Source organism: Marmota monax, unplaced genomic scaffold (genome assembly GCF_021218885.2).
Source record: "Marmota monax isolate L192 unplaced genomic scaffold, Marmota_monax_Labrador192_F-V1.1 WCK01_AAM20220418_F8-fsc00026, whole genome shotgun sequence".
NCBI lineage: Eukaryota > Metazoa > Chordata > Mammalia > Rodentia > Sciuridae > Marmota > Marmota monax.
This window is the reverse complement of record NW_026693108.1, coordinates 2,460,152-2,486,496: the sequence shown is the minus strand read 5'-3', so window position 1 is coordinate 2,486,496 and position 26,345 is coordinate 2,460,152. Positions and strand designations below refer to the sequence as shown.

Sequence of the window (26,345 nt, the reverse complement as noted above, 5' to 3'; positions counted from 1 at the left end):
TCCCAGACCCAGACAGACCCCGCCTGTGGTCTCCTCATCAGTACAAATGGTCTCCACGTTTGCAGCCAACGGAGCCCTGCATTTTTCTTATTCTCAGAGGATGACCTTCTCCCTGGTCCTGGTCCTGGTCCTGGAGGTTGAAAAATGGTCCAGACACAGATGAGGAAAACGGGAGTCACAGCCTCAGCAACCCAGTCGCCATCGGAGAACTGACACCGCCCGACGGCTCCCTGCTTTACTGCCCAGCCTCCCCAAAGCCAGCCAGGCTCACCAGCGCATCTGCGATTTCTGTCTAAAAGGTCTAACACCACTGCCATGTGGATAAGGCCAGAAATCACACCACCCCGCCACACGTTCTAGACATTGGGTGGGTAAGCCATCAAAACACGGACGCTCAGACCCCACATGGAGAGGGCTCAGGGGCTCCCCGGCTGGCCGTGACCCCAGAACAGGAGTCTCCAGCTTCCCTTCTGAAAGCAGAAGTGAAAGGCAGCTACAGGGCTGGGGGGCTCACACGGCAGAGGACCTGCCGAACACCGTGAGGCCTGGGTCACATCCCAGCACCCCAGATAAACAGACAACTAGTGAAAGGGGACCGGGACATGCACTGCTGTGGTTCAGCTGACACGTAGTCGCAAACGCAGGAGGAAAAGAACCCAGAACCGCTTCTCCCAGTCTCAATCCCTTGGCCCACTGGCAGGACACTCGCAAAGCCATCACGGGCAATGAGAAGAAGGTGACACACAGATGCACACACCCAGAGAGGGGACAAAATACAAACGCCAGAGCCAGGGCCACGGCAAAGAGCAAGAGGGCTTGCTGTCCTGCGGGGATATTTTTAAACAAAACCTGTCCCCGACGTTCTCAGTTTCCACCCACAAATGCTGCCAGGAAGGTCCCCGTGGTTCCATCTCAGGGTCTGATGAGCTGCGACGGAAGTTCACAGCCCGGACGGACCCCCGTCCACACGTCCACGGGTGAGGGTACCCCATCCCTCCGCGGCTGTGCTCCAACCGCCTGACAGGAACGGTCCAAGGGAGCAACACCCCCAGGAACGCTGGCCAAGAAGAGATGGTTAAGGCTCTTAGTGTCACAGGAAGAAAGGGGTGACACCTTCCCTCAGGCTCATGAAAACAGTTGGGCTTCCTGGGCCCTTGTGGGACACAGCCACTGCCCCCAGGGGGAAGAGAGTGAGAGGCCAGTGGGGTGAGGGCCTTTCTGGGGGACTGAGCACTCTAGATGAACGGCCAACCGGCCACCTCTGACACCCATGACAGGTCACGGCAACTCTGGGTCAGGCCACGGGGCCAGTGGTTTGGTCCGGTGGTGTCTGGATGCTGCTGTGATGGCATTTTGTAGAGGGGACTAACACACTGGGACTCCGAGGGAAGCTCGGACCTCCAGAACACGGTGGCCACACCCAACCCACTGCAGGCCCTGGGTGCAAGGTGAAGCTCCAGGAGAAGAACTCGGCCCAGACAGAACAAAGTCCTGCCCATGATCACACACCCCACTGGTCTGTCTGGTGGAGCCGGCCTGACCAACACTCCTGGAGTGACCTGTTCATTTCTTAGGACAGGCCCCCTGCTCCACCATCGAGGCAGCCCTCTGAGGCCCCGCTCCCTCCACAGAGAGGCACAGAGACAGGCATGGTATCAAGGACAGCCTAGGGCCCATGGGTCCACCCCTAGGACAAGGACATGGATAGTCCAGTGTACCACCCTGGTCATGTGTCCAAGGGGAGGAGGAACAGCAAGAGAAAGGGCTTTTTAGAAAACTGAAAGTATCGCTTTGACCCCAACTGGCTACTTCTCCATCGAGGGTGCCTTTCAGCCCCCGTCCAGGCCGGTTCTTTCCAAACGCAGGCCCCATGACGGAAATCCCCTGCTGCAAGCTCCCTGGCCAGCTGTGGGCTTCAGGGCAAGGTGAACTGCAGACCGGATGTTCCTTCCAGGCTCGAGGCCACCGGGACAGGCTTCCAGTGCCAGGAAAGGTGTGGCTCTTGGGGAGCGCGGGGGTGTCTCTCATGGGAGGCGGAGAAGGCAGCGAGGAGTTTAAATTTCGAGTTCTTCCTGGTTTTGAAGTGACCTCCTCTTATTCTTTTCTATTCTTAATTATTTTTTTCCCATAAGAGGAAATTCTCATAGCCTTCAACCTTTCTGCACAGGCTGCCTAATGATCGCAAAAGATGTGCCCACAGAACCTGGGAATGGAATCCAATTTGGAAAAGCTGTCCTTATAGAGGCAATTAAAGTTAGAATCCAGAGGAGCACTTTCTGAACCTCCCTGTGGGTGCTAAATCCAATGATACGTGTCCTGAGAAAAGACATACCCTGGAGCAGAGACTGGAGTGGCCACAAGCCAAGGAGCCCCTGGAGGCTGTGGGAATGGCCTGGGACACCCCTCCTGCCCTAGAGCCTTCAGCTGACACCTGGCTCAGACTTTGGCCTCTGCGCTGAGGAATTCCTCACAGCATCTGCAGGAATCTGACACCTTCTAGGCCTTCTGCAACATGAGCACTGGCCTCCAAAGTCAGCAGTCGCCACCCAGGTGGTGGACATCAGCACACCCAGGGCCTCTGAAACAGATGCGCACTGGCAGGCAGGCAGGTAATCTGAACCCCTGGGGACAGTGCTGGACAACAGCCCATAACTCCCCAGGCATAAGGCACAGGATCAGGTGAGAACCACCGCCAGGCAGGTGATTCTCCTGCCACCCCAGCCCTGCCTCAGTGTGACTCACCTGTCGGCTCCCACAGCACATCCAGCCAGCACCATCCATCCGGCCATCAGCCATGGAAACCAGCCTCTCCCCACCGTCTGCACTCAGAACTGGCTCAGAGGCCCCCAGGCCCCTTGGCCTCCTCCTCACCCCAACAGTCCTTTCCAGGTGAATCTGTGCTCACCCTCAGCATCCAACCCTGAGTCCCACCCCAGACCAGGACGAGAGCCAAGGGGGTGACCCACATCCTCGTGGCCGATCAGTCCCAGGACTGGGAACCAACTCTTCCTCAAACTTCTACGTGTTCGCCTTCCTCACCACCGTGACCTGCCTGGAGGCCAAGGGCAGCACCTCTGGCCTGGTCTGTGCCCCACCACTGCCCTCCAGCCCAGTCTTCCGTGCCCTAGAACCACCCTCTGCAGCCACCCCTCCATGTGGCCATGACCTCGCCAAAATGCTGGGCTCTCCCCAGGCCCCCTCCAGGACCCAGCCCGCTCCCAGGTCCCTGGCAGCACCCACTCTGGCTCGCTCTTCCTGCACGGGGCTGCTCAGTGGCCCGCTCGCCCATGGGAAGTGGCAGGCTGAGGCTGCACAAAGTGCACCAGCGCTGTCCCTCCTGGTCCCTTCACTCTTACAGACACGTCTAATCTGCCAGGCACGGTGGCACACGCCTGCCATCCCAGTGACTCGAAGGCTGAGGCAGGAGGATCTCAAGTTCCAGGTCAGCCTGGGAAACCTAGTGAGCCCCTGTCTCAAAAATAAAATAAAATAAAAAGGACTGGGCTGGGGGTGTAGCTCAGTGGTACAGCACCTTGGGTTCAATCCCCAGTACTTAAAAAAAACACTCCAGCTTTTTGACATGTGACGATGTGACAATGTGCATGAAATGGTTCCTCTTGTTCCTCTTGTTCATCACTGGCTGATCAGCACATCCAAAATATATAAAATAGGCCCCACCTTTAATTTAATGTTCTCTGACAGCCACATTTTAAAATCTAATAGGTGACATTGATTCCAGTACTTTACTATCTGGTCCACATACTCCGGAGACAGGGCTGGGAATGGGGTGTGGTGGCAGAGCACTTGCCTAGCATGAGCAAGGCTCTGGGTTCCATCCCAGCACTACAGAATTAATAAATAAAACTACCAAGTTGGCCTTTTTGGTACTAACATTTCTAAGTCAGGTGTACATCTCATGTGAGGACCACGTCCCCACGGGATATGGTCACGTCCCCAGTGTTCCAGTCACACGTGGTCAGTGGCTGCACGTAGGCAGTGTCCATGTGAGCAAGTTCTCTGAGGCAAGAGCCACAGGCAGCATGTCCACCCTGGGCATCAAGCACAGTCCTCAAGACATGTGGACGCTCAAGAACCGTTTGTGACGGGCGTGATGGAGCCATGAAGCTATGGCAGCAGATGACCTGTACCTGGTGGGCCACAGCTCCATGTGCCCCGGCTCACTGATCCTCACCACTCCTAGGAAGCCCCCATCTGCTCCCTGGTCTCACCTACAGGCCGAGGCCCACCTCTGGGCTCTACTTCCCACCTTCTGCCTGCCCTAGCACCTCACAGCCCAGGTCCTGCCACAAACCACCTGAGGCAGCTGGCTCTTTTGTGGATGGCCAGATAGAGTCCGGCCTTAGTGAGGGCCTCCCAGCATCACTGCGCCTCGCCCTTCACCCCAGGCAGGGACCAGCACCCAGGACACAGTGGCTGCTCAGTCGTCCCACACAGACTGGCTTCCACTTCTCCCCTTGAAGGTGGGCCAGCGTGCCGGGAAGCACCACCTCGTGTTCAAAAATGAGATGTTTATTATGTGCCCGCTGTTACGGGGTGGACTGTACCCCCAGAAAAGATCCATTCAAGTCCTAATCCCCACACCTGTGAATGTGGCCTTACTTAGTTGGAAATGGGGTCCTTAACGGAATGTGATGGTGTCCCTATGAGAAGTGCAGATAACAGGGACGGACATACAGGAGAGGATGGGGTGAGTGCAGGAGAAGCCGCCTAAAACAGAGGCAGATCAAAGTGACGACCCACCCGCCAGGACTGTGAGCACCCACGGCAGAGGGGAGAGAGGAGCGGAACGGAGCCTCCGGAGGAGTGGGGTCTGCCAGCACCTGGGCCTCAGACGTCCAGACTCCAGACTGCAAGAGGCTGGGCCTTGGTGAGCGGCCCCTGCTGCTCATCTTTGTCACCCAGGCAATGCCAGCCCCATGGCACGGCTCAAGCCGCAGACCCTCGGCCCCCACCTCCCCAGTGGGGACCAGAAACTGAACAGAAATCAAGACTTCCCTTCCCCCAACCAGTGATATGCAGGGCTCCGTCGGGCCAGGGAGTTCTGCTTCCCTCAGAAAGCAGGAGGCACAGCCAGACGGTCATGAACTTCAGCAAACCACAGCAAAGCAGAAGTAGATAAGGACGGCTCAGATGACCCTGAACTTGCGTAACCAAACTCACGTGCCCTCTCCCAAGCCAAAGCTGGCCGAGCCGCCCGCTTCCTGAGTGCAAGTGGAGACCAGGAAGTCTCCCCAGGGCAGGGATGGCCAACACTGCCTCAATTCACAGTTGGTAACTCAACCCCAGTCAGGAGTGACCTTCGCTCTCTAATCTGATTTACACAGTGAGGAGCAATCACCCAAGCCCAGCTCTGTCCTCCTTGAGAAATCCAGAAGGAAGAGGTGGTAACCAGAGAAAAGGGCATTCGAGAAAGACCAGCACTAACCCAGCAGACGGGAGGGAAGCAGCTGCACTGAGGGGGGAGCTGCCACAGACTTGAGGAGTCGGCAGCCCACGGTGGACAAAGAGCTCAGGTGGCCCAAGGACACTCAGACGTAAAGAGCCACACCCTCAGCAAGCACAAGGACATGCCAGGTTCCTATTCTGGATTATGGTATTCCAGTTCTTACAGTGAGTGCAGGGAGTATTAGTCACAGTGAACACCTCTCCTCTACACCCAGCTGGCTCCACGTTCCTGTGGGGCATCAGGAGCGACCCCCCCTGGAGAGAAGCTGACACAGGCATACACCGCCACGGTCACACGGTGCACAGTGATAGGAACCACAGTCACATGGATAGCAAAGGGGAAAGGCGGTCAGCCCTCAGAGACCAGGGTCCCTGCTCTTGGCCACCACTCACACTGTCACCTCAGGTCCCACTCTGTGATGAGCCAGGGAAAAGGGGGCTAGAAGAAGAAAGCCAGGACTTCAATCTAAAGAAACAGCACTGGGCTGAGCAGAGCTGGGGCCGAGCCGCACCAAGGAGCCTGCAGCTTCTCCTGCAGCAGCTCCCAGTCCAGCTTCCTCCAGGGGGAGAGCAGCAGCGTGCCGACCTGCCCACTGTTCTCAGAGACTGTCCCTGTGGGTGCAGGTACAGCCTCATCAACCCCAGGCAGGAACGACCCAGCCCACGGGTGAAGATCCCCAGGCCCTTTCCACCGTCCCTGGCTAGCAAGCAGCCCCATGACAGCCGTGTCACCATGTAAGAAAAACTTGATGAACCCCGCACCCAGAAAGGACCAAAAGCCAGGTTTGGGCAGCTGAGCAGCAAGAAGCGCAAAAGGAGAAACTCACCCCCAAGACGGTGACGATTCTCGGCCAGGAGAAAGAACTAAAACTTCAAGACAAATCAAGCAAGGGAGTGATGAGTGGAACATTTTTAAATAGGCTAATAATTCAGACCCAGGAATCTCCTAATCATCCACACTTACTGTTCCTTCAATTTTGTTCTCAACAGTCTGTGGCCACTAAAGGGCAGGAGCCGGGGCCGTTCTTGTTGACAAAGGGGAGAGCTGCTCTCTCCTGGAGGAAGCCCAAGGGTTCCCTCTGCTAACGAAAGGAGAATCAGCACAAAGGGCTGGGCTACCTGATCAGTCAGCAAAATGTAACCACAGTCATCCAAGTCCAGTCTGTACAAGGAGAGTTTTCCTTTTTGAAATAAAAGAATCTAAACTCCAAAATATTGCCAACTAACGAAAAAGGCCCTCTACAGAAGAGAGGCAGAGTGTTCCAGAGAAACAAACTCATTTTTACACCGAAATACTCCTGCCAGTGTATTTTCACTCAAATCAGCATGTGTCACTGCTGTCACTTCTACCTGACAATCTGAAGTGTCACATCCAGCTGACACATGCTATCACTCAAATGATCAATTGCACATTAATCCCAGACCTGTGATTCAATGATGGGGCTTCTGAGAAAAATGGTTACATAATAAAAATGAGCTTAATTTTCAAATTACTGCAGACTTTTTAGGCATAAATTTACTAAAAATAATCCCACAACAAGACAAAAACTCAGAGAGAAGTCCTTTAACAGCCTAATATTAAGAAAAGAGAAGCAAATCCAAAACTACACTTACATAACATACTTAGCTTTAAAAACAAAAACTCTCACATACCAGCATATTAATGAGCCAGTCAGCTTTACCTCCAGCAGACACTGTCTGTTCTGTGGTAATTAATTTTAGAATGAGCTTATCAAGTAAATACTTAGTCATTGGCTAAAGTCTCTTTTTATTGAAGCAAGAAACTAAATCATTTCTGTTTTAAAGCAAGTCTTAACTTGTTCCAAAGCCACGACTGAACTGCAAATACCCCATTAAAAATGCTTTAAATTTAAAAAGGGTTTTCTTGAAACACCGTCATCAGAACAGCCTCTTATCTGGAACACTTCATCGAGTGTCCCAGTTGTTGCAACGCCTCTGCCATACAGAATCTCAGGGCCTTCTTCCCTCTCCACCGTATAAAGTGCTCTGAGAAATACGTGACAGGGAACAAACGTTTCCTGTTAATTCTGCCCCCAGGGAAGCACTTCCAACCTTTTCTTAACAATTCCAAGGAAACGGGATTTTGCAGGTATTTAGGATGCTCATCTTGCTCACCAGACTAATAAAGCACCCCTTACAATATCTAATAAAGCACCCCTTACCCTTACAAGTACATATCCACTGACAAACATTGTAAGATCCGAAATGCCTGCCGAGGATCCTGGGACCACCTGGACACTCCTCAATCCCTCATGATTGAGTCTTCTATAAGAACTTGGTTTATCATATTTAATATAACAACATTGTGTATGCTGGATTGTAAAAGTAAAATTTTAAAACAATTTCCTAAAATTGTCCAATTCATTGGGATAGAGAGTAGAACAGCAGGTACAAAGGGCACAGGGGAGGGATTAATGTTTAATGGGGACGGATTTGAGTTTGGAAGATGAAAAGGTTCTTTACACGTTCATCACTGAACACATTAAGGCCACTGAACTGTACACTTAAGAATGGCTACAATGGAGGATGACGTACGCGCACAGTCGCGTGGGCTGAGCTGTGCGTGACAGTGCTGCGGGCCTCACCTGTCATGTATATGGCATGATGTATTTTTATCTTACAGAATAAATCAATTGTATATATTTTTCTCTTGATAAATAGCTGTATGAAATTTGTTTCTCGAATATTTTTCTTCTATTATACAAAATTCTGACATCCTACCAGTATTTGTCCTACCGGGTTTTTGTTGTTTTCTGTTATGTATAATAGTATCTGATGTTGGCAAAAATTGAATTTTTTTAAGTATACAGAGTGTTGGGGGTTTTGGAATTTGTGGACTCAGATTTAGAAAATCACCATTTACAAATAAAATATTTTACATCTAAAAAAATGGCTACAACAGTAAACTTTGTTATTTTTATATGTGTGTGTGTGTGTATGTGTATGTATATATATACATAAAATGAATGAAATCACAATTCAAAAACTCCTTAACATATGCAACTAGCACCCATGAAGAACACCAAGAAACTTGAATGGTGTGACCCCTGTACCCGTCTGCTCTAAACAACTGGCTTATTTGCACAGGGCTGTGGTAGCCTGGCACAGCCCTCTGTCCACCTGCAGTGTGCACTGCCCAGAGATCTGGTTAAAATGCCAGTTCTGATTGGGTTCCTGCTGCTGCCACCCACAGACCTCACTTAGAGCAGTAACGTCAAAGATGCAAGCAGTCTGGGGCACTGCTCAGTGACTCACGAGGAAGGGCAGTATTAACAGGTCTAACTGATGAAACTAACAGGTGACTCTCTGGCAGGTCCCCAATCTGCTGCCTGTCTCTGGCCCTCTCCACAGGTAACATGTACAGAGCAGCCCCAGGTGTCCTAGCCACAGAAAGCCAGCGGGTGGCATTTGCCAGGGGTTAGAGGCTGCACCCTCAACTGCGGGGCCCTGAAGCTTGGTGGTCAGTAAGCAGAGTTAATCGGGTTTTAAATTGGCTAAGTTTGGAATGTGCTTTTGCAATTGCTACAGAAATGTGCCTGGTTAAGTAAACAGCAGGTCAACAAGCTTTAATAAATGAGAACAAAGTATCCTCAAATGATCCAGAAACCGATCAGCTCAGACACAACACTAATGCAGATCCTGACAGGGCTACTTAGCCAAACATAGGGATATGTGAGGGTCACCATCCTCACTTTTGAGAACCCAAGATCTCAGCCTGGAGTTCCAGGTCCACAAACCTGGTGGCATTCAAGCTTCCTCAAGGACACACAGCCAGGTTAGAAAGTGCCACACCATTAGAATCTCAGTGCTGGTGTCATTCCCTGGGCAGAGCCCAGGTCTGCCTCAGTTTCTCACCTGCCAGCCAGTGTCCCCTCAGAAGGGCCCAGAGCTCACTGACAGGCCACTCAAGTGCCAGGCAGGTGTGCACACACCTGTTGTGTTGCATTTCACCCTCCCCACTATTAGTGTGTACATTCACAGACCTAGAAGCAGAGATCCAAGGGGCTGGCCCATCTGCTCAAGAACGGGGCAGAGCTCCTGGGGAGCTATGACGACAGCGGTATGATTATGGATTGGGTAGGGAGTGGCCAAACAGTAGAGTGTTAGGGATTTTTGTCAGAATACTAATCTCCCCCATTTTCTTAAGGTAAATTTGAAAGATAAAAATTGCATATATTTGAGATATACAACATATTTTGCTCTACATGCCCACACTGTGAAATGATTACTACTACCAAGCTAATTTTAAAAAATCTCCGTTACGGTGTGTTTGTGAACATTTAAGATCTATCTGCTAAGTGAATTTCAAATACACAATACCAGACTGTTGGCTATAGTCACCCCGTTGTACACTGATCTCCAGAATGTTTTACCCTGCGTAACTGAAACCTGGCACACCCTGGTCTGAGTCCCCAGTTCCCTGCCCTGTGCCCTGGAAGCTGCCATCCTCTGCATCTGTAGAACCACTTCCCTTGGGGCCACGGAAGGCCGCAGTGACTGCCTCCCAGCAGCTGGACCACGGTGTCCCCAGGCTCCCTGCACTGGCAGCCAGTGGAACCTAGCAGAGTGCCAAGGACAGACGCTAGGGAAAGGACAGGCTACTCCACATGTTCCTGTGGGTCTGGGTATCAGCCCCTTGACGGACACGTGGATTGCAGATCTCTCTCCCCTTCCCTGAACTGCCTCCTTGCTCTGTGGAGTGTTTCCTTTGTCACACAGGCTTTTGGTTTGATGTAATCTCATTGGTCTACTTTTTCTTTTAGAATCACATCCAAAAAAAAAAAAAAAAATCAAGAAGCTTTGCCCTTAAGTTTTAGTAGTTTAGGCTCAGGGCTTATGTTTCTGGTTCACTTTGAGTCTATGTGTATGGTCTGCAAAGGGCCATCTTGCCTCTGCACGTGGGCTTCCAGCTTTCCCAACACCACTGGATGAAGAGCTGTCCTTTCCCTACTGTGTGCTCTTGACACCTTGATCAAATCCCCACTGGCCATGAATGCATGGATTTGTTTCTGGATTCCATCAGTGTGCCTGACTTCACGCAGGTACCATGCTGTTCTGGTTCTTAGAGCTCCGTGTTATTCTAAAATCGAGCAGTATGAAGCCTCTCGCTTTACTCTTCTTGGTCTAGATTGCTTTGTCCATTCTGTGTAGGGGGTTTGTGTTTGGGATAGGGATCTCTGATAAACTTCATGACTGTGGCATGCTTGGTGGCTAGGAAGTTTCTGTGCAAAGACGCAGAATGCCTGGCGGATGGGAAACTTCTGTGCAAAGAGGCAAGATGCCTGGCTGCTGTAGGGTGTCCTTCACGAGGAAGCTCTGTGTCACAGTCTTATCAGCTTCAACCTTCATCTCAGGCACACAGCTCCTGGGAACATAGGGACTCTCTTGTTAGAAAACCACAGTGTATGGGCTGGGGATGTGGCTCAAGCGGTAGCGCACTCACCTGGCATGCGTGCGGCCCGGGTTCGATCCTCAGCACCACATACAAAGATGTTGTGTCAGCCGAAAACTAAAAAATAAACATTAAAAAAATTCTCTCTCTCACTCTCTCTTTAAAAAAAAAAGAAAAGAAAACCACAGTGTTACACTGAACCTAAATCTGCCCACATAACGATAACTTTATACAATCCACTTTCTTGAGAGCTACACAACGCTCCTAACATTGCATATTGCAACTTAGTATGTAACAGGAACAAGCTGCATAATGTTGCTAAGTCTGTAACCTGCTAGTAACACAACGAACAGTGTGTACTAATGATGCCAATGACCTAGAGTAACCTATCTATATAATAAAGGTTGGCAGCTTGGCCTCGCTGCCATTCTGCATCTTTCTCTCCTGCCTCTGCATCTTGTTTCTGTGTCTCCCTTTTTAATTTCCCTTACAATTCTGTGTCTTTTAGTTTCAACATGAATTTCAGGAGTTTGTGTTGGTCATTGAATCTGTAGGTCACTTCAGAAGTACAGGGATTTTAGCAACATTTAGTCTTCTAACCCACGGACACGGGACATCTTTCCACTTACTTATGTCTTTTTCAATTTCTTCCACCAATGTTTCATGTTTGGTTAAATTTATCCCTCGGAATTTGGTTCTGGTACTACTTATACATGGGATTTTGCCCTCCATTTCTTTTTCAGATAGCTTGTATTCATGTAGTAAAGTGCAAGTGATTCTTGTTTGACGATTTTGTATACTGGAACTTTGCTATACTTGTTATTAGGTCTAAATGGTGCTTTGTTGGAGCATTTAGAGTTGTTCTATGTATATAAACTCAAGTCATTTGTAAAAGAAGGCAATTTACTTCTTCCTTTCAAATCTGGATACCTTTGTTTTTTCTTCTCCAATTGCTCTGGCTAGGACTTCTAGGATCATGCTGAATAGAAACAGTGCAAGTGGGCACCCATCTTGTTGCTGATCTGAGGAGGAGCTGTCAGCTCTTCACCCCACATGTGTTGGGTGCTGTGTGTTGGCCTGTTGTACCATGTGGTGTACTTGTTCCTCCTATATCTAGTTGGTGGAGAGGTTTTTTTGTTTGTTTTTGTTCTATTTGAGAGGGTGTCTCACTACTTTGTCCCGGTTGGCCTTGAACTTTGGGGCTGAAGCAATTCTCCAACCTCAGCCTTCCGGGTGGCTGAGACTTCAGGCACGTGCCACAATGATGTTAAATGTTCTTATCATGAAACAATGTTGAATTTTCTCAAACGCTTTTTCTGCACCTGCTGAGATGACATCTGGTCTCAGTCCCCTCACCCTGTTGAAGTGATGCATCTCCTTACTGATGTACATATGCTGAGCCATCCCTGCACCTCAGAGGTCCGACCCACTTGATTGTGGCAAGTGATGTTCTTATTATGCTGGGCATTTTGCTGTATTTTATTGAGAATTTTTGCATCAATGTTCATCAGGAATATCAGTCTGTAATGTTGTGCTTTATTTGTCTGGTTTGGGCATCAGGATAATGTGGGCCTCCTAAAATGAGTTTGGAAGTTTCCCTCCTCTTCAATGCTTGGAAACATTTGAAAGATTAATGTTAATTCTTCTTTGTACATTTGTTAGAATTTACCAGCAAAGCCATCGGGGCCTGGGCTCTTCTCTATTGGGAAGTTTTTAATTATTGATTCAATCTCTTTCATCAGTCAGTCAGTTCAGATTTTCTGTCTTCATGATTTAGTCTTGGGACGGTGTGTTTCTAGGAATTATACATTTCTTTAGGTTAGCCAATCTGTTAGTGTTCAATTATAGGAGTTTACGATTCTCAGTACTTTGGTGTGTATCAGCTATAAAGTCTCCTCTTAACACTTACTTGAGTCTTCTTTTTTTTCTTGGTCCAACTAAAGGTCTGTCAATTTTGTCTGCTAACTTCATGCTAAACTTGTTCTGCTTTTTCTAGTTCCTTAAAGTGTAAAAGGTAGATTGTTTACTTGCAAGCTCTCACTTTTTTTTCTTTTAAAATTTCGTTTTTAATGATAGGGAACAACAACAAAAAAAAAAATAATCTGAAACTGAAGCACTGGAAGAACCATTTGTTCTTGCCCATCTTGTACCCCTTGTCAAACTTCACCTGGGTCTCCCTACTGGCCTTACGTCTAAGAGCAGGCTCTCTAAAGACATCCTGTTGATGACAGTTTTGTCCAGGGGATACCCACAGAGCACCTGTGGGAAGGTGGTGACTGCAGTTATAAACCTTCACAAAAGACTTCACCTTTGACCTTTTGGCAATTTTCTTCTTGCCCAGGGCAGCTGTCACTTTGTGGGGATAGCGGTCGATTCCAGCCACCAGAGCATGGCTGCAGGGATAGTCTCATGTGCCATCATCAATGTTCTTCACAATGACAGCTTTGCGTCCAGAGAAGCGTCCGGCCAGGACCAACACCACCTTCCTGGGTTTCATGAACCTGATCTTTTCGACAGCAAGCAGCTTGGCCTACGTCAAGCTCTCGTTTTTGTTTTCTTCTTCTTTTTTCAAATTAATCTTACTTTTTTAAATACACGGCAGCAGAATGCATTACAATTCTTATTACACATATAGAGCACAATTTTTCATATCTTTGTATAAAGTATGTTCACGCCAATTCATGACTTTATACATGTACTTGTTTTTTTTCCATTACAATCCTTATTACACATATATACCACAATTCTTCATATCTCTGGTTATATATAAAGTAGGTTGACACCCAATTTGTGTCTTCATACATGTACTCTGGATAACGATGTCTACACATTCCACCACCCTTACTAATCCCCTGCCCCTTCCCTTCCCCTCCCACCCCTCTGTCCTATCTAGAATTCATCTCTTCCTCCCATGTTCCCCCTCCCTAACCCACTATGAGTCAGCCTCCTTCTATCAGAGAAAACATTTGGCATTTGGTTTTTTGGGATTGGCTAACTTCACTTAGCATTATCTTCTCTAACGCCATCCATTTACCTGCAAATGCCATGGTTTTATTCTTTTAATGCTGCAAGCTCTCATTTTTAATGTGTTATTTAATACCTATAAACTTTCTCCTTAGAAGTTAGAAACCTATCAATGTCAGTTCGCTGGATTTCCGTTTTCACTTGTCTCCAGTTTGTTTTTGTTTTTCTTTTCTCCTTGTGCATTTGGAGAGGGGGGTACCTACTTGTCTTTATGAACTGGTGTTGGTGAGGAAAGCCATTCTGGGTGGCCTGCCACAAGAGTCTGCAGGGTCAGCCTGGCATTCAGATGGAACTGGAGCCTGAAGCATGGGACAGGTAATATGGGTGATTTTTTGTTTGTTTGTTTAAGTTATAGATGGACACAATACCTTTACTTTATTTATTTATTTTTTTATGTGGTGCTGAGGACTGAACCCAGTGCCTCACACGTGGTAGCCAGGAACTCTACCACTGCGCTACAGCCGCAGCCCCTTATGGATAACTGGAAAGTGTCTTTCCTATCATTCCCAAGGTATCTTTTCTGATTTCTGTGCTCACTCAAGTGCTGCAACCTCTGCAGTATCCCTTAGCTCTTGAGAAGGTACTCCATAAAATAAATGCCATCCTTTTTCCCATGACAGCAGTAATGGGCCCTTTCACGTCTATGACAAAGCATACCACAGACGTGAGAAGTGCATGTCACTCTGTGAGGTTAAGAACCAAACTGGCATTTCCATGCACCAGCCTTGTAGTTATGAGACAGGCAGCCCTGAGGTCCCAGCTGCCTCTAATGCACCACTTCTGGGTACAGCAGTAGTTTTTCAGTTCACTGGGCACTAAAAAGAAAGTGCTGTAATTTGTAGTTGTGATACTGTGAACAGGAACACAAAGGTTGGGCAACTCTTCCCCACTGTTTCACTCTAGAATGCTGTCACTTCTGGGAAGGGCGCGGCGAGCCTGGTGATTAAGAACACGAACCCTGAGGCCTCTGCCCAGCTCACAGCCCAGCTAGCCACCCTGGCTTCCCGGGAACTCCAAGAAGACAACCTTCTGCTGCAACTTGGGGAACTTGCCAGGACTGAATGACAGTACACAAAGGGTTGGAGCAGCCTCCAGCCCAGGGCAAGTACCCTGGAGCGCAGTGACGATGTGGCCAAAGTCTGCGGTGGAACCTGAATCTCGAGGCTGCAGGGCAGGAGGTGGATCCCGTCGGGTCACAGGAGCCCACAGGCTGCCTTGAGAGTGGAGCCACCCACAAAAGCAGCTCGACTCATTCTTCATATCGAAACGCTGATTTCAAATACAGGTAAATATTTTAAGTCTGATCTGAAGCCAACAACAAAGAGCTTTCTATGAGGTGTAGTAAGTTCACTACAAGAGCAACCATTTATGCCTTCAAATAAAATTAAGAACCTTCCAAAATAGAGAAATTGACCCACAAAATTCAAAAATAAAGACGGTACATTAATCAGGCCACCTCAGAATGACACATTCTGTGTGATCCAACAATCTTTTAATTTTAAATTACATGTAAGGCAGAGTAAACGGTAACACCATAATGCCAGCCTGTGAGCATTCCCTGACTGGACTTTCAGTACGCAAAGCATCCCTCAAGGGCTATATTTCATGTTTACTTACTTAATTCCACTTCGGCCATGACTTTTTAAGTAAATGCCTACTTGGAAATTTTTCATGTCTTAAGGATTTTAAATAAAATTCTAATCACCATTGAGTATTTGGCAAAAATGTATAATAAGTGCACCCTAACTTTCAGAAATAAGGGAAAAAGCCAATGTTTATAGCAACTTCTCCATGTTTCCCAGTAGTGATGGATTTGATTCAGGTGTTCATGTATGTAAACATACACATTCACTAATTCCTGGAGGAGAAAGGCCATAACAGTGACCAAGAAAGGAGTCTGAGGATGTCCCGGGCTGCTGCAGGACTTCCAAGCTGTAAAAGTTCAGGTCTAAAGAAGCTACATTGTCCTTCAAAACAGTCTTTAAACATGTGAACTGTCCACATCTGAATTTTCACAGCTTAAATCCCAAAGTATGTGGTATAGAAACTTTCTTTTACAAGAAATACCAGGAGTCTCATTATAACAAAGAAAAATGCAGCTGCTGTTTAAGTGGGGGGCAGAGGCGAAGTGGCGTGGGGTGGGAGTTGTTGAAGCTGTCTGGGTGTGGGCAGGTTCCCGGGGGGCTGCTCCTGCTCCTACCTGATAGTCCCGGACCCCAACTCCCACCAGGAGCTATTTTGCCAATAAAGATAGGAGTGTCTGAGAAAGAAAGGTCTTCTGTTACTGGTTAAATAAAACAACTTCTCTTCCCACCAGTCAGTGCTCTGGCCAACGGAAGGACTCCCACTAGTGTGTAGCCCCAGCGTGGCAGCTGCAGAGATACCCCGTGGCAATCAACTTGCAGCTTACTCCGCCTGCCAGGGGCTCCCCTCTAAACAGGGGTCTTTTGGGAATTTATGGAGACAAAGTGGCCATTCAACAATGGGGAGTTGGAAAATTTTTCAGAACCACCAGCAGAAGACCAATCGCAACCCCTCGCCCTCTTTCAAAAAGCAGTGCATCATAGACTGGCTTCACATGCACAGCTTCTGATTGGAGTGGCCTTTGTTAGAAGAACTTGCAGTTTGTCAATCAGCTTTATTCCAGAAACATCCACCATTCGCCATTGCCCCCTCCTTGCTCATGAAGGCTGCCAGGTGAGGAGCCCTGCAGGAAGGAGTGACACTGAAAGATGGGGAAACTTCCCATGGGCTCTGGGGAGAGGACACTGGAAGGAGGGCACACCTGCCCGGCAGAGCTGGGCGACAGCCTGCCCAGAAGACCTGGGGAAGCTGCGGCAGGAGGGGCTGGAGGGGCTCCAAGCGAGGAGTGGCAGGGTCTGCAGCCCCCCAGAAAGCCTCTCGGCACCCCCGCACGAGGAGGACCAGAGCAGAGCCAGGGCAGACCTGCCTGACCCTGACAATCTGCCATCATGGAGAGGAAGCCACTGTTCTAAGAACAAACAGTCATTTAACATGTGCTTGTGTCAGAGGTGAAGTCACACGAAGTCCCTGAATGAGGCAGAGGAAGCTGAATTTGTGATCATTTTCTATTCCCCAGAGGGCTTCAAGATAAAGCACTCCTAGAGGCTTTTGCTGTGGTTCAGGTGACAGTTTACAAGCACAGCTGACCTTAATCAGCCCAGTTCCTCCTGGACCCACTGACTTGTGACCAGTAAATACCTTCCCCACCTGGGGTTCCAGGGCACCCCACACACAGGGGGCTGTGGGCCGAGCCTCTCACCCAGGAGTTGCTCATAGGCCTCTACCAGGCTCCAAAACCTCTGAGTGAGGTGTGGCTGCCACCACTCCTGCCATCACCCCTGCTGAACCAAGACACTCGAGTTTCTTCACCTGGCTTTCCACCCACACACGTCAGGCCACCACACTTAGTCAACAAGGCAGAGGACTGTGCCCAGGAAGCCCTGCACCCTAAAGGTGCCCCAGTCCAGCAGAGGAGGATGTGGGTCCACCTCCCAGCACAGGGTCTGCAGGATGAACGTCTAGACCCCAAACCTAATCTGGAATGTTCTCCAAATCCTCTCAGTAGGAGCTGTTACTCTTAAACCCAGGCCCTGACCCTCCCTGCAGACCAGCTCAGTAAGCACACCGTGCACACGTGCTGTGTGGAGTTCAAGCGAAACAGGCGTTCCCAGCATCGCCAAAGACAAACTCCGGGAAGTTTCTGTTCCTAACATTTTAGGGAAGAGTTTTCTCCTTCACATGACCCAACCCAGGGTCAACAAGCTTCCTGCAGGGGTGGGTTGTAAAGACGTTGGCCTTCTCAACTCCACAGTCTCTGCTACGCACACGTGCAGCCACCACCGTGTCCCACAACACGTGGATGTGGCACTGTGCCAGTAAAGCCTGGCTTACGGCTGGAGGCAGCCGCGGCAATGCCCTGGGACAGGGAGGGGATGCGACCCACCAGGTGGTCTACCTTCAGCCACGGCAGCTGCCAGGCTGAGTGCCACCCCGTCACGACCTAAGGCGCCTCAGAAGCCTCGTCTGGGTATGGCCACTCGCCCTGAGGAAGGGCTGGATGCAACTTTGCCAAGTGAGTGACTCGGCCCCTCACCCCATTTTCTGGGGGTTGTCTATCCACTCTGCACCCATCCCCCAGGGCTCTTCTGAAATGTGTGCAGGCAGGAGAGTGAAGTACCCACTGTCAGCAGCTCTGGGGTCCCTGCCGAGGACAGCCACCGCCAGGCTCACCCACAACATTGCCCCTGACTCCACTGCTGACACCCCACCTGACACAGGACCCCCAATTCATTCCCCTACCTAGGGCAGCTGCATGAGGTCGGGGCTGCAGTCTGGGTGCAGTGGAAGGGGGGAAGGGGCTCACGGGCCCCAGGACCACCCAGTGCCTTTCCCATGGCGTTTCACCTGGGTACCACCCTCCCCTCCTCGGACCTCCCCCAGACAGCAGAGCCCCTCACAGGACACCAAGGCTGCTTAACTAACTGCACAGGACCAGCTCCCAAAGTCCCCTCCCGTCACCAAGATTTCACCCCCGGGGATCAACTACTGGGAGGCACCAATCCAAGCAATGGCTCCAGATCTCATGCAGAGAGTAAGAAGTGTCCACCCCAAAGCTGCTCCCCAGCTCCCGCAGCCAGCACAGGCTCGTGGTGGAGACACCCCAAACCTTCGCCCAGCCCTTCCCAAGACCCTTAAGCGTGGGCTAGGAGGGAAGGGGCTGCTCCTCTGGGTCTAGCCCAGTCAACATCCAGATCCCGACTTCACAGCGGCAGGAAGATGGAGGTCTGGGTTCTGGCCTGTCACCGTGTCTGTCAAGGTGTAATTTCAGGAACACTGGCTCCCCTCAGACAATCTGCTGGTCTGCAGCATGGTCTGGCCGACCTCCCCCAGGAGGACCCACGTGGGGATGAAGAAAGGACATGAGTGTGAGAGCCTGGCGTGGGGCCTGGCCACGATGCCCACACACTGTGGGGGCACAGGGCTTGGGAAGATCCACCCCTCTGTCCTCCCACAAAACAAAACTAGGGGCTGGAGGGGGAGGGAGCAGAACAAGGCTTGGGTTCCTTTTCAGCATTCTGAAAGCAGTCCTACGGTTCCGAAGTTACCAAACAGCCCCAGTTTTCTCAGTCCCTCCCTATGTCACAGGAACTCCAGAGTCATCTGTCCCCCAACTCCTCTGGTACAATGGCCACTCATCACTGTCCTCTGACTACAGGGACAAGAAGGCTGGTCCATCTCTATTTGACGTCTCCACACATCTATCTGACCTGGGCTTCTCATACCAAGAACACTATTGTCCCTGGGCTCACGTGCAAATTCACACTTCCCAGCTGAGACAACAGAGAAGCTGTGTCCTCATAGAGGAATATGGAAAGGAAAAAGGGAAATCAGTCTTCGCCTCTTGTGGGTCACACCCATCATCACTCGGCCTCTACTTGATTCCAAGCCGAGAGGGATTAAATCCCAACAGGCCTTCCTGACATCTCAGGTCTCCCATCAGCTGAGTGCCCTTCATGCAAACGCTGGTCACTCAACTACCAGCACTTCCCCCCTCTAACCTCTGCATTTCTTATAGAGCAAGTTACTGGAAGCCCACTGAGCCTCGTGCCCTCTGTGACACGCTTGCTGGTGGTTATTAAGGTCCCAGCCACTCAGGGCTGGGAGACAGTCACTCACTTAGCAAAGATGCATACAGCCCTTCCTCACCCCACGCACTGCTCTGAGAACATTGCCAACATGAACTCCCGGATCCCCACCAACACCTGGGTAGATGCCTCGGTCACCCCTTTTTACAGATAAGGAAAAGTCAGCAGAAGTGGTCGGCAGAACAGTGGCTCCCCAAAATGTCCCAATCCCTGGGCTCCAGGAATGTCAGGTTACGCGGAAGGGGTGGAGGCTGTGATGCGATTAGGCCCTGTCCTGCAAGATGGGTCTGCTTCATCACAGGGGCCATTACACGGCAAAGAGGCAGGAAGGAGTATCAGGACCAGAGTGAGTCCCCTCTCTCAGAGTGGCCACTGCTGGCTCTGAGGCTGGAGGGGGAGGAAGCCTGGAAACACGGGCAGGCTCCACCATACTTACTGCCCATCATCAGCAGATACAAACTGGGCTTCTGCGGGAAGCCTGGGAATAGGGGCAGGCTCTAGAAGCTGGAAAAGGAGAAAAGACGGATCCCTCTGGAACGCAGACCTACCACCATGAGAGACCACAGATCTACGTGGGCTTCTGACTTTCAGACTAGGAGACACACTGTTTTAAGCAACTGCTTTGTTACAGTAGCAAACCTAATACTGAACCAGTAGAGATGTTGGCACTGGGAGTGGCGTGCTGCTGTGACAAGCTCCAGAGGCTGGGGACCAGGCAGCAGACTGCAGCCAGAAGCATCTGAGTGCCTCTAACAGAATCAGTAGAGACTGTGGATGTAACAGGTCAAGCGTGGTGCCCACACGTGCAATCCCACCTACTAGGGAGGCTGAGGCAGGAGGATCACAAGTTTCAGGCCAGCCTCCACAACTTTGTAAGACCCATTTCAAAATTAAACCTAAAAAGGGCTGAGGATATAGCTCAGTGGCGGAGCTCTCCTGGGAAGAAAGAGAATCAGAGAGGAAGGAAGAGAAAGAAAAATGGATATAACAGCTCTGCGGGTGAAGAATCAGAGTGGCAAGGAGAGTGGCAGAGAAAACCCATACTGAGTCCCTAAACTGGCATGCGTAGGCACTGGTGGAAATGTGGACTTAAAGGCCCTGCTGGTTAAGGCTGCAGATGAGCGACTTGTTAGTGGAAACTGGGAGAAAGGGGACAGGGTGAGAAGGCCCTGCTGACCGCACCCTGAGGCTCTGTGGCAAGCAAACCTGCAGGGGAAGGTGTTTAGCTGGGAGTTCAGGCAGAGCCCTGGGAAGTGGCTCAGCCCCTTTGTTTGTTAAAATGTGGAAGAAAGAGGTGAGGGAAGAACTTTTGCCCAAACAGAAAGGGCACTTGGTGACTTAGGACACTGCCATCCATACTGCAGGGAGTGTTCAAATGGGAGAGCCTCCCCCACAGAGGAGGTATGGGCGCACTGGACAGCCTCTGGCCAATGCTTTGGGAGGCCCAAAAGGCCAGAACATCCCTCCCAGAGGGCTCTTGAAGGGATCAGGACCTGGACTCCTTATCCTGCCGATGGCAGTCCCTAATCCCCGGATCCATATGCGAAATCCGAAATCCCCGATCCCGACTCCCAACAGCAGAGCCAACACGGCAGGGCCAGGGTGTCGGGGTGGTACCTGGACCCAGTTTGAGCTCTTAGCTGCTTCCCTATGCTCCTCCTCCACAGGACGCTGAGTCTGGTGCCGCCCCTCTCTCAGGGCAGCAGCCTGAGGAAGGACACAGCCAGGCGGCCGGGGTGAGCCTTCCAGGGGTCTGTAAGGCACACGGCTCTCCTTCCTCTGCCCTGCTGTGCTCTCTCAATGCCTGCCTTTCCCACAGCGCAGGGACCAATCGGCCTGTGCAGGTCAGGGCTGCAAGATAGTGGACCTAACAGCTGCCGCAGAAGCCCAGTCTGTATCTGCTGATGATGGGCAACATCAGTGGACGTTCTGACCAACCCAGTGGCAAAGAAGAGGCTGGGGGATATTCCCCTCGGGCTGTCCCCTCGGGCAACCTCCTTTTGTGTTCCAGACTAATCAAACCACAAGAGAGAGGACCCCAATCTGTGTACCCACTCAGACAAGGGCTGGGAGTGACCAGGGCATAAATGGAAGGAGAAGGGTTGGACTCAGACAAGGTCTGAGCCACTCACCTTCCTCCTGCTCCCACTCCCCATCTTTTATGCACCCCCATACACACAGTTGGTCCTGCCTCTGAAGAATTCTGTGTCAACTGAATAAGATACAATACTTAACGGGCCAGCAAATCCCCTCTCTCATGTCCTGCTCCACCCTCTACCCACCCTGCAGGCCATGCAGCCAGGTCCTAAATCTTGTATGTTTGAAAACATGTGCCAAGGGTAAAACAGCCGACCCTGTGCATGTTCTTCCTGTCACAGGCCACCACACACCTGCACCCACACCCCACTAAAAGCAGCTTAAACTGCTGGTTCATCACCCAGTTTGTCCTCTTCTGCCTCCGACATGAAAATCACACTGAAACAACAATGTGTGGGGTGGAAAGAAAACTTAGGAACTAGAAAAAAAGACAGAAAAAATAAACAAAAAAAAACAGCAAGCCCATTAAAGGCTAGACTTCTGGGTTTTCTGAAATTCTGAAAAGACATCTATTCCTATGTCTCTTTTCCCTCCAAGTGCTCCATAATCTCAGTCAGTCATTGAGGAGGCAGGAACAGAGGAGACCTGGGTCACTGCTGACTCTGGACTTTGGTCGCCCCGGGTGTGAGTTCAGGAATGTGGAGAAGAGCCCCCTCTACCCTGTGTTCTGTGGAGCCCATCTGAGCTCCCACTTAGGGTTCCAGGAACAGGAGGCAGCCACCAAGGCAGCCAGGAAGTGAGTCGCCACCCCCAGGACCCAGCAAGATACCTAGGACATCACATCAGCAGTATTACAAATCCTCTGGTGACTAATATCCCGGATGCACCATGTCCTTGGCACTGATGAAGAAAGTGGCCAAAGTGAAACTGCTACTTCATGCCCTCCACCACCTGAGCCCCATCTATCACCACAACTCAGAGCCTGCTCTCAGTGGGGGCCCCTAGTGCCACACCTAGGATGGCAGGGAAGTCCCCCAATCAATAAAAGACACAAAGGGGTGAAGTGCTGTAGGAGACTGGCAGACACGTACTGGAACTCTGATTCAACTTAACTTCCAGAGTGTGTATTGGTGCTAGCACTGTCACCAAACACTCAATGTCACCAAATGCTCAACGCGAGGCAGTCAGCTGGAGAAAAAGATCTTAGAGAAACCTTGCCCTCAGCCTGAGTGGGGTCAGAGCTGGAGAAAAGTCAGGGGATGGCATGTGTTCCCCTGGGTAACAGTTTCCCCAAGATGACTACAAATAAATTAGTCCATACATTCACCACCATAAAAACAAGACACCATCAAAGACAGCAAGAGGGAGGAGGAAGTGGTGGAAGTTCACCAGAGAACTTCATTAATTCAGTTTTAAACAGAGAATTTGCTATGATCTTGTGTATTCAGCAGATTCATGCACCCAAGATAGCAATTTAGAAATTCTGGACAAGACCTTTGGGTATATCACTTTTTAAAGTGCTGACATAAAAGAAGTCAGAACTTTAAAGTTTCAGAGTCCAAAACCTCACACTTGCTGGAAATGTGTCATCCATTTCCAAGTTTCTTCACTTTCTCACTTACCATATCTTGTTCTTTTTCAAGGGGAAGGAAATAAATTCCATTACAACACTACAATTGCCAGTGTTATTTCATAAAGTGGAACTGAAAACTTGAATCAAACTATCTGAGTTGTATTTCTGAACAAATCACACTTATTACACACACTAAAAATAATTCCCTACCTATCTTTAAAATGTTCCAACAGAAAATCATTCCAAACTCAGAGGATAAACTGAACTACAGAAGAGGAGACCAATTCTGTTTCTTATCTCCTAACCAAACCCAGCAGGGTCAGCGCTCTGCACCTCAGTTTCCTCTTCTGTTAAGTGTGTGTGTGTGTGTGTGTGTGTGCGCGCGCGCGCGCGCGCGCGTGCGTGCGTGTGTGTGTGTGGGGGGGGGGGGTGGTTACTAATGTCAGCGCCGCTTGTCCCTCAAGGGTACTGTGAGCATCAGGTGAATTTGTATTCCGGAGGGTACTTAAAAACTGAAAATACAAGCAAGTGTGTCGGGTTACAGTGAGCAGCCAGGCCAGGAAGGCAGCTCTGGAAGCTAAGCGCCGCTGGGCCTAAGTGACACCAGGTTCTCCCGGAGCCGGCGAGCTTTCCCTGAGAGTGGCGAACAGGTATTTTCCCCAACATCGTAGGAGGTCGAGTGAGAACAGAGAAGAGGGCTTCTGCCACCTGAGGTCGGGCCTTGCACATGGCTGGGACGCTTCCAAAAGGCTGGAAGTCCCGCGTCCCCAGCCCGCAACGGAGCCCACCTGGCGGAGAGGCGCCGGCTCTCACCTGCAGTGTCCCAGATGGAGATGTTGAAGGAGCGCCACTGCTTCAGGTAGAAGGCGCCGCCCACCGTGCTGACCGTGTCGGGGAAGCGCCGCTCCATGTACCTCTGCAGCAGCGAGGTCTTGCCCACGTTCATGTCCCCCAGAAGCACGATTTTCCCGTCGGGCTTCCTCATCTTCCCGCAAGAAGCCACCTTCTGAGCCCTGCGTCCCTCCCCTGGTCCAGTCCGCCGGTGAGCGCAGGGCGCAGCTGGGGAGCCAGCCCAGCCTCGGACCGCTGGACCCCGAACTCGCGCGGACCTTCCCGCAGTGACCACGCAAGAGCGCAAGAGGGAAAGAGGGCGTCCTGGCGCGGGCAGGAGCTGTGGAGAGGCCCTGCGTGCACGTGGGGCGCCGGCCCGCCCCTCGGGTCCCGGGCCTCCCTCACCCCGCCCCGGCGGAGGCTCTTCCGCAGAGATCCCAGCTGCTCGTGGCCCCGGGGAGGCAGTGGCCGCGGAGCTCAGGAGGAGTTGGAGGACGCGAGCTCCAGGCGGGCTGCTCCCGGGAGTTCTGGAAGCGCCTTCCGCGCTCCCGCTCCCGCACACCGCGTCTAGGTGCTGGGGGCCCGGGCTACGCCCACGCGGACGTCCCGGGCTGGAGAGGGGACGCTCCCCGTCGCCGGCCTTAAGTAGCCTGCCTCCGAGCGCGCTCCGGCCTTCTCCCGGCTTGCGATGATTTGCTGCGTGTGCGCCAAAGTGGCCTCCAATCAAGGTCGTTAGGAAAAGTTAGCCGGCTCGGAAAGGCCATCCCAGCGCCGCCCGTGGATAAGAGCCTGCGGGGGCGCGGACGGGTGGGGGTAGGGGTGCTTCTAGTGTCGTTTTGTTTTTACTTTTGCAAGAATCCTTTTTGCTATTTTATATCTGAAAAGTAGAGAGTCGTTGCTATTTAAAGCTGAAAAATAAAATGTGACTTTGGCAGTTGCAGTTGAAAGCAAAAATAGCCCAAGCGGGGAAAGACCCGGACTGACCAACCACGCTTTTATTAAGCAACGGAGGGGCCCATTTTCGGGGGACAAAATGGTGGCGGGCTACCAGGGTCCGAGTTTTATAGGGTTCAGCAGAGCCAGGTCACGGGATGAATTGGTTTGGCGGGCTCGTTTAGGACGGGACTGGAGGGCAGGTAGGGAAGCCGGGCCTGTTGTACTGGAGGCAGCCTGTTCTGTCGGGTGGGGCCGGGAGCGTCCCGGTTTCCCTTCCTGCCTTCTCAGGAGCTGAGCCTGGGCTGCTAAATGATACAAGCTCCCATTCACCACAGACCTCTCCCTCCACACACCTGGCAGGAAGGCGGTGGGGGAACCGCCCAGATAGGGAAGTGCCCTGGAGTTAAGTGGAGACACCTGGGCTGGGGTTGAGGCTCAGGGGTAGCGTGCTTCCATTGCACTGGGTTCGATCTTCAGCACCACATAAAATAAGTAAATAAAGGTATTGTGTTCATCTACAATTTAAAAAAAAAAACTATTAAAACGAGAAACCTTGAAATGATTTTAAAATATAATACTCGCTATTACTCACATAAGATTCAGTATTTATTTTTAAAGAAAATGCCCAAGGTAGAACCCGATGCTCCCGTTTGGACCCAGTGGGAAGTTTGGCTCAGGCAACTGGCATGCTGATGTGACCCTGAACAAGATGTCCCCACACACACCTTTTTCTGTAAAGGAAGGACCTTTGCCTAAGAATGCCTCCCTCAGTAGGTGCAGGAAGGCGCAAAGTGGGAAGGCTCACTGGGGTTCCTGGGACCCGGGTGGAGGTGAACACTGGAGGAAGGGGACTCCCTAGTGCCAGTCCTGTGTCTTCTCAGCCACGGCTCATTCTTCTACCACTGCCTCTTCCAGCCAAATGTGTCAATTCAATATTTATGAAACAGGTTAACAGCAAACATTGAGGAGTTTTGCTTTCTGATACTCCTGTTCCCCAGAGGTTCAGGATGAACAGAAAGTGAACCAGCTTTGTGTATTCAAATAAGCCAAAGCCACCCCGTTGCGAGCAGTTCCTGATGTCCCGCCACAGGTGGAGGATTTCCTACCCCACTATCCAGCCTTCTTCAGTTTGTGTTGGTTTGCTGCAAATTGGGATCTGCAGGGACTCCATCTGGTAGCCCCGGTATTCAAATGCAGGTGAACTTTCTCAGCCAAGCAGAGCCAGGCCGCAGCTGGGGAAGGAAATCGCTGGAACAGTTTAAGTCTCCCAGAGGGAAGCAGATAGGAAGAAGGGGGCCTGGCTGTTTCTTCCACTGCCAATCCTACCAGCTCCGGTTGGAGGAGCCGCACAACTGAGTCCAGGAGTAGTGGGAGTTATACAGCAGGAAGCACAGCA

The 26,345-nt window shown here is 50.9% G+C and overlaps 1 protein-coding gene and 1 pseudogene across 1 annotated transcript in view; both read right to left on the bottom strand.

Annotated features, from left to right (window-relative positions):
* The window catches only part of Rab20 (RAB20, member RAS oncogene family), a 29,515-nt gene extending 4,793 nt beyond the window's left edge, over positions 1-24,722 (bottom strand). Inside the window, exon 1 of the mRNA XM_046454851.2 lies at positions 23,996-24,722. Coding sequence (XP_046310807.1) covers positions 23,996-24,167 — 172 coding nt within the window. The 5' untranslated portion in view covers positions 24,168-24,722. The remainder of the gene's footprint in view (positions 1-23,995) is intronic.
* Positions 11,015-13,377, bottom strand: LOC124099661 (large ribosomal subunit protein eL27-like; annotated as a pseudogene).
* Positions 24,723-26,345: the final 1,623 nt, after the last annotated feature.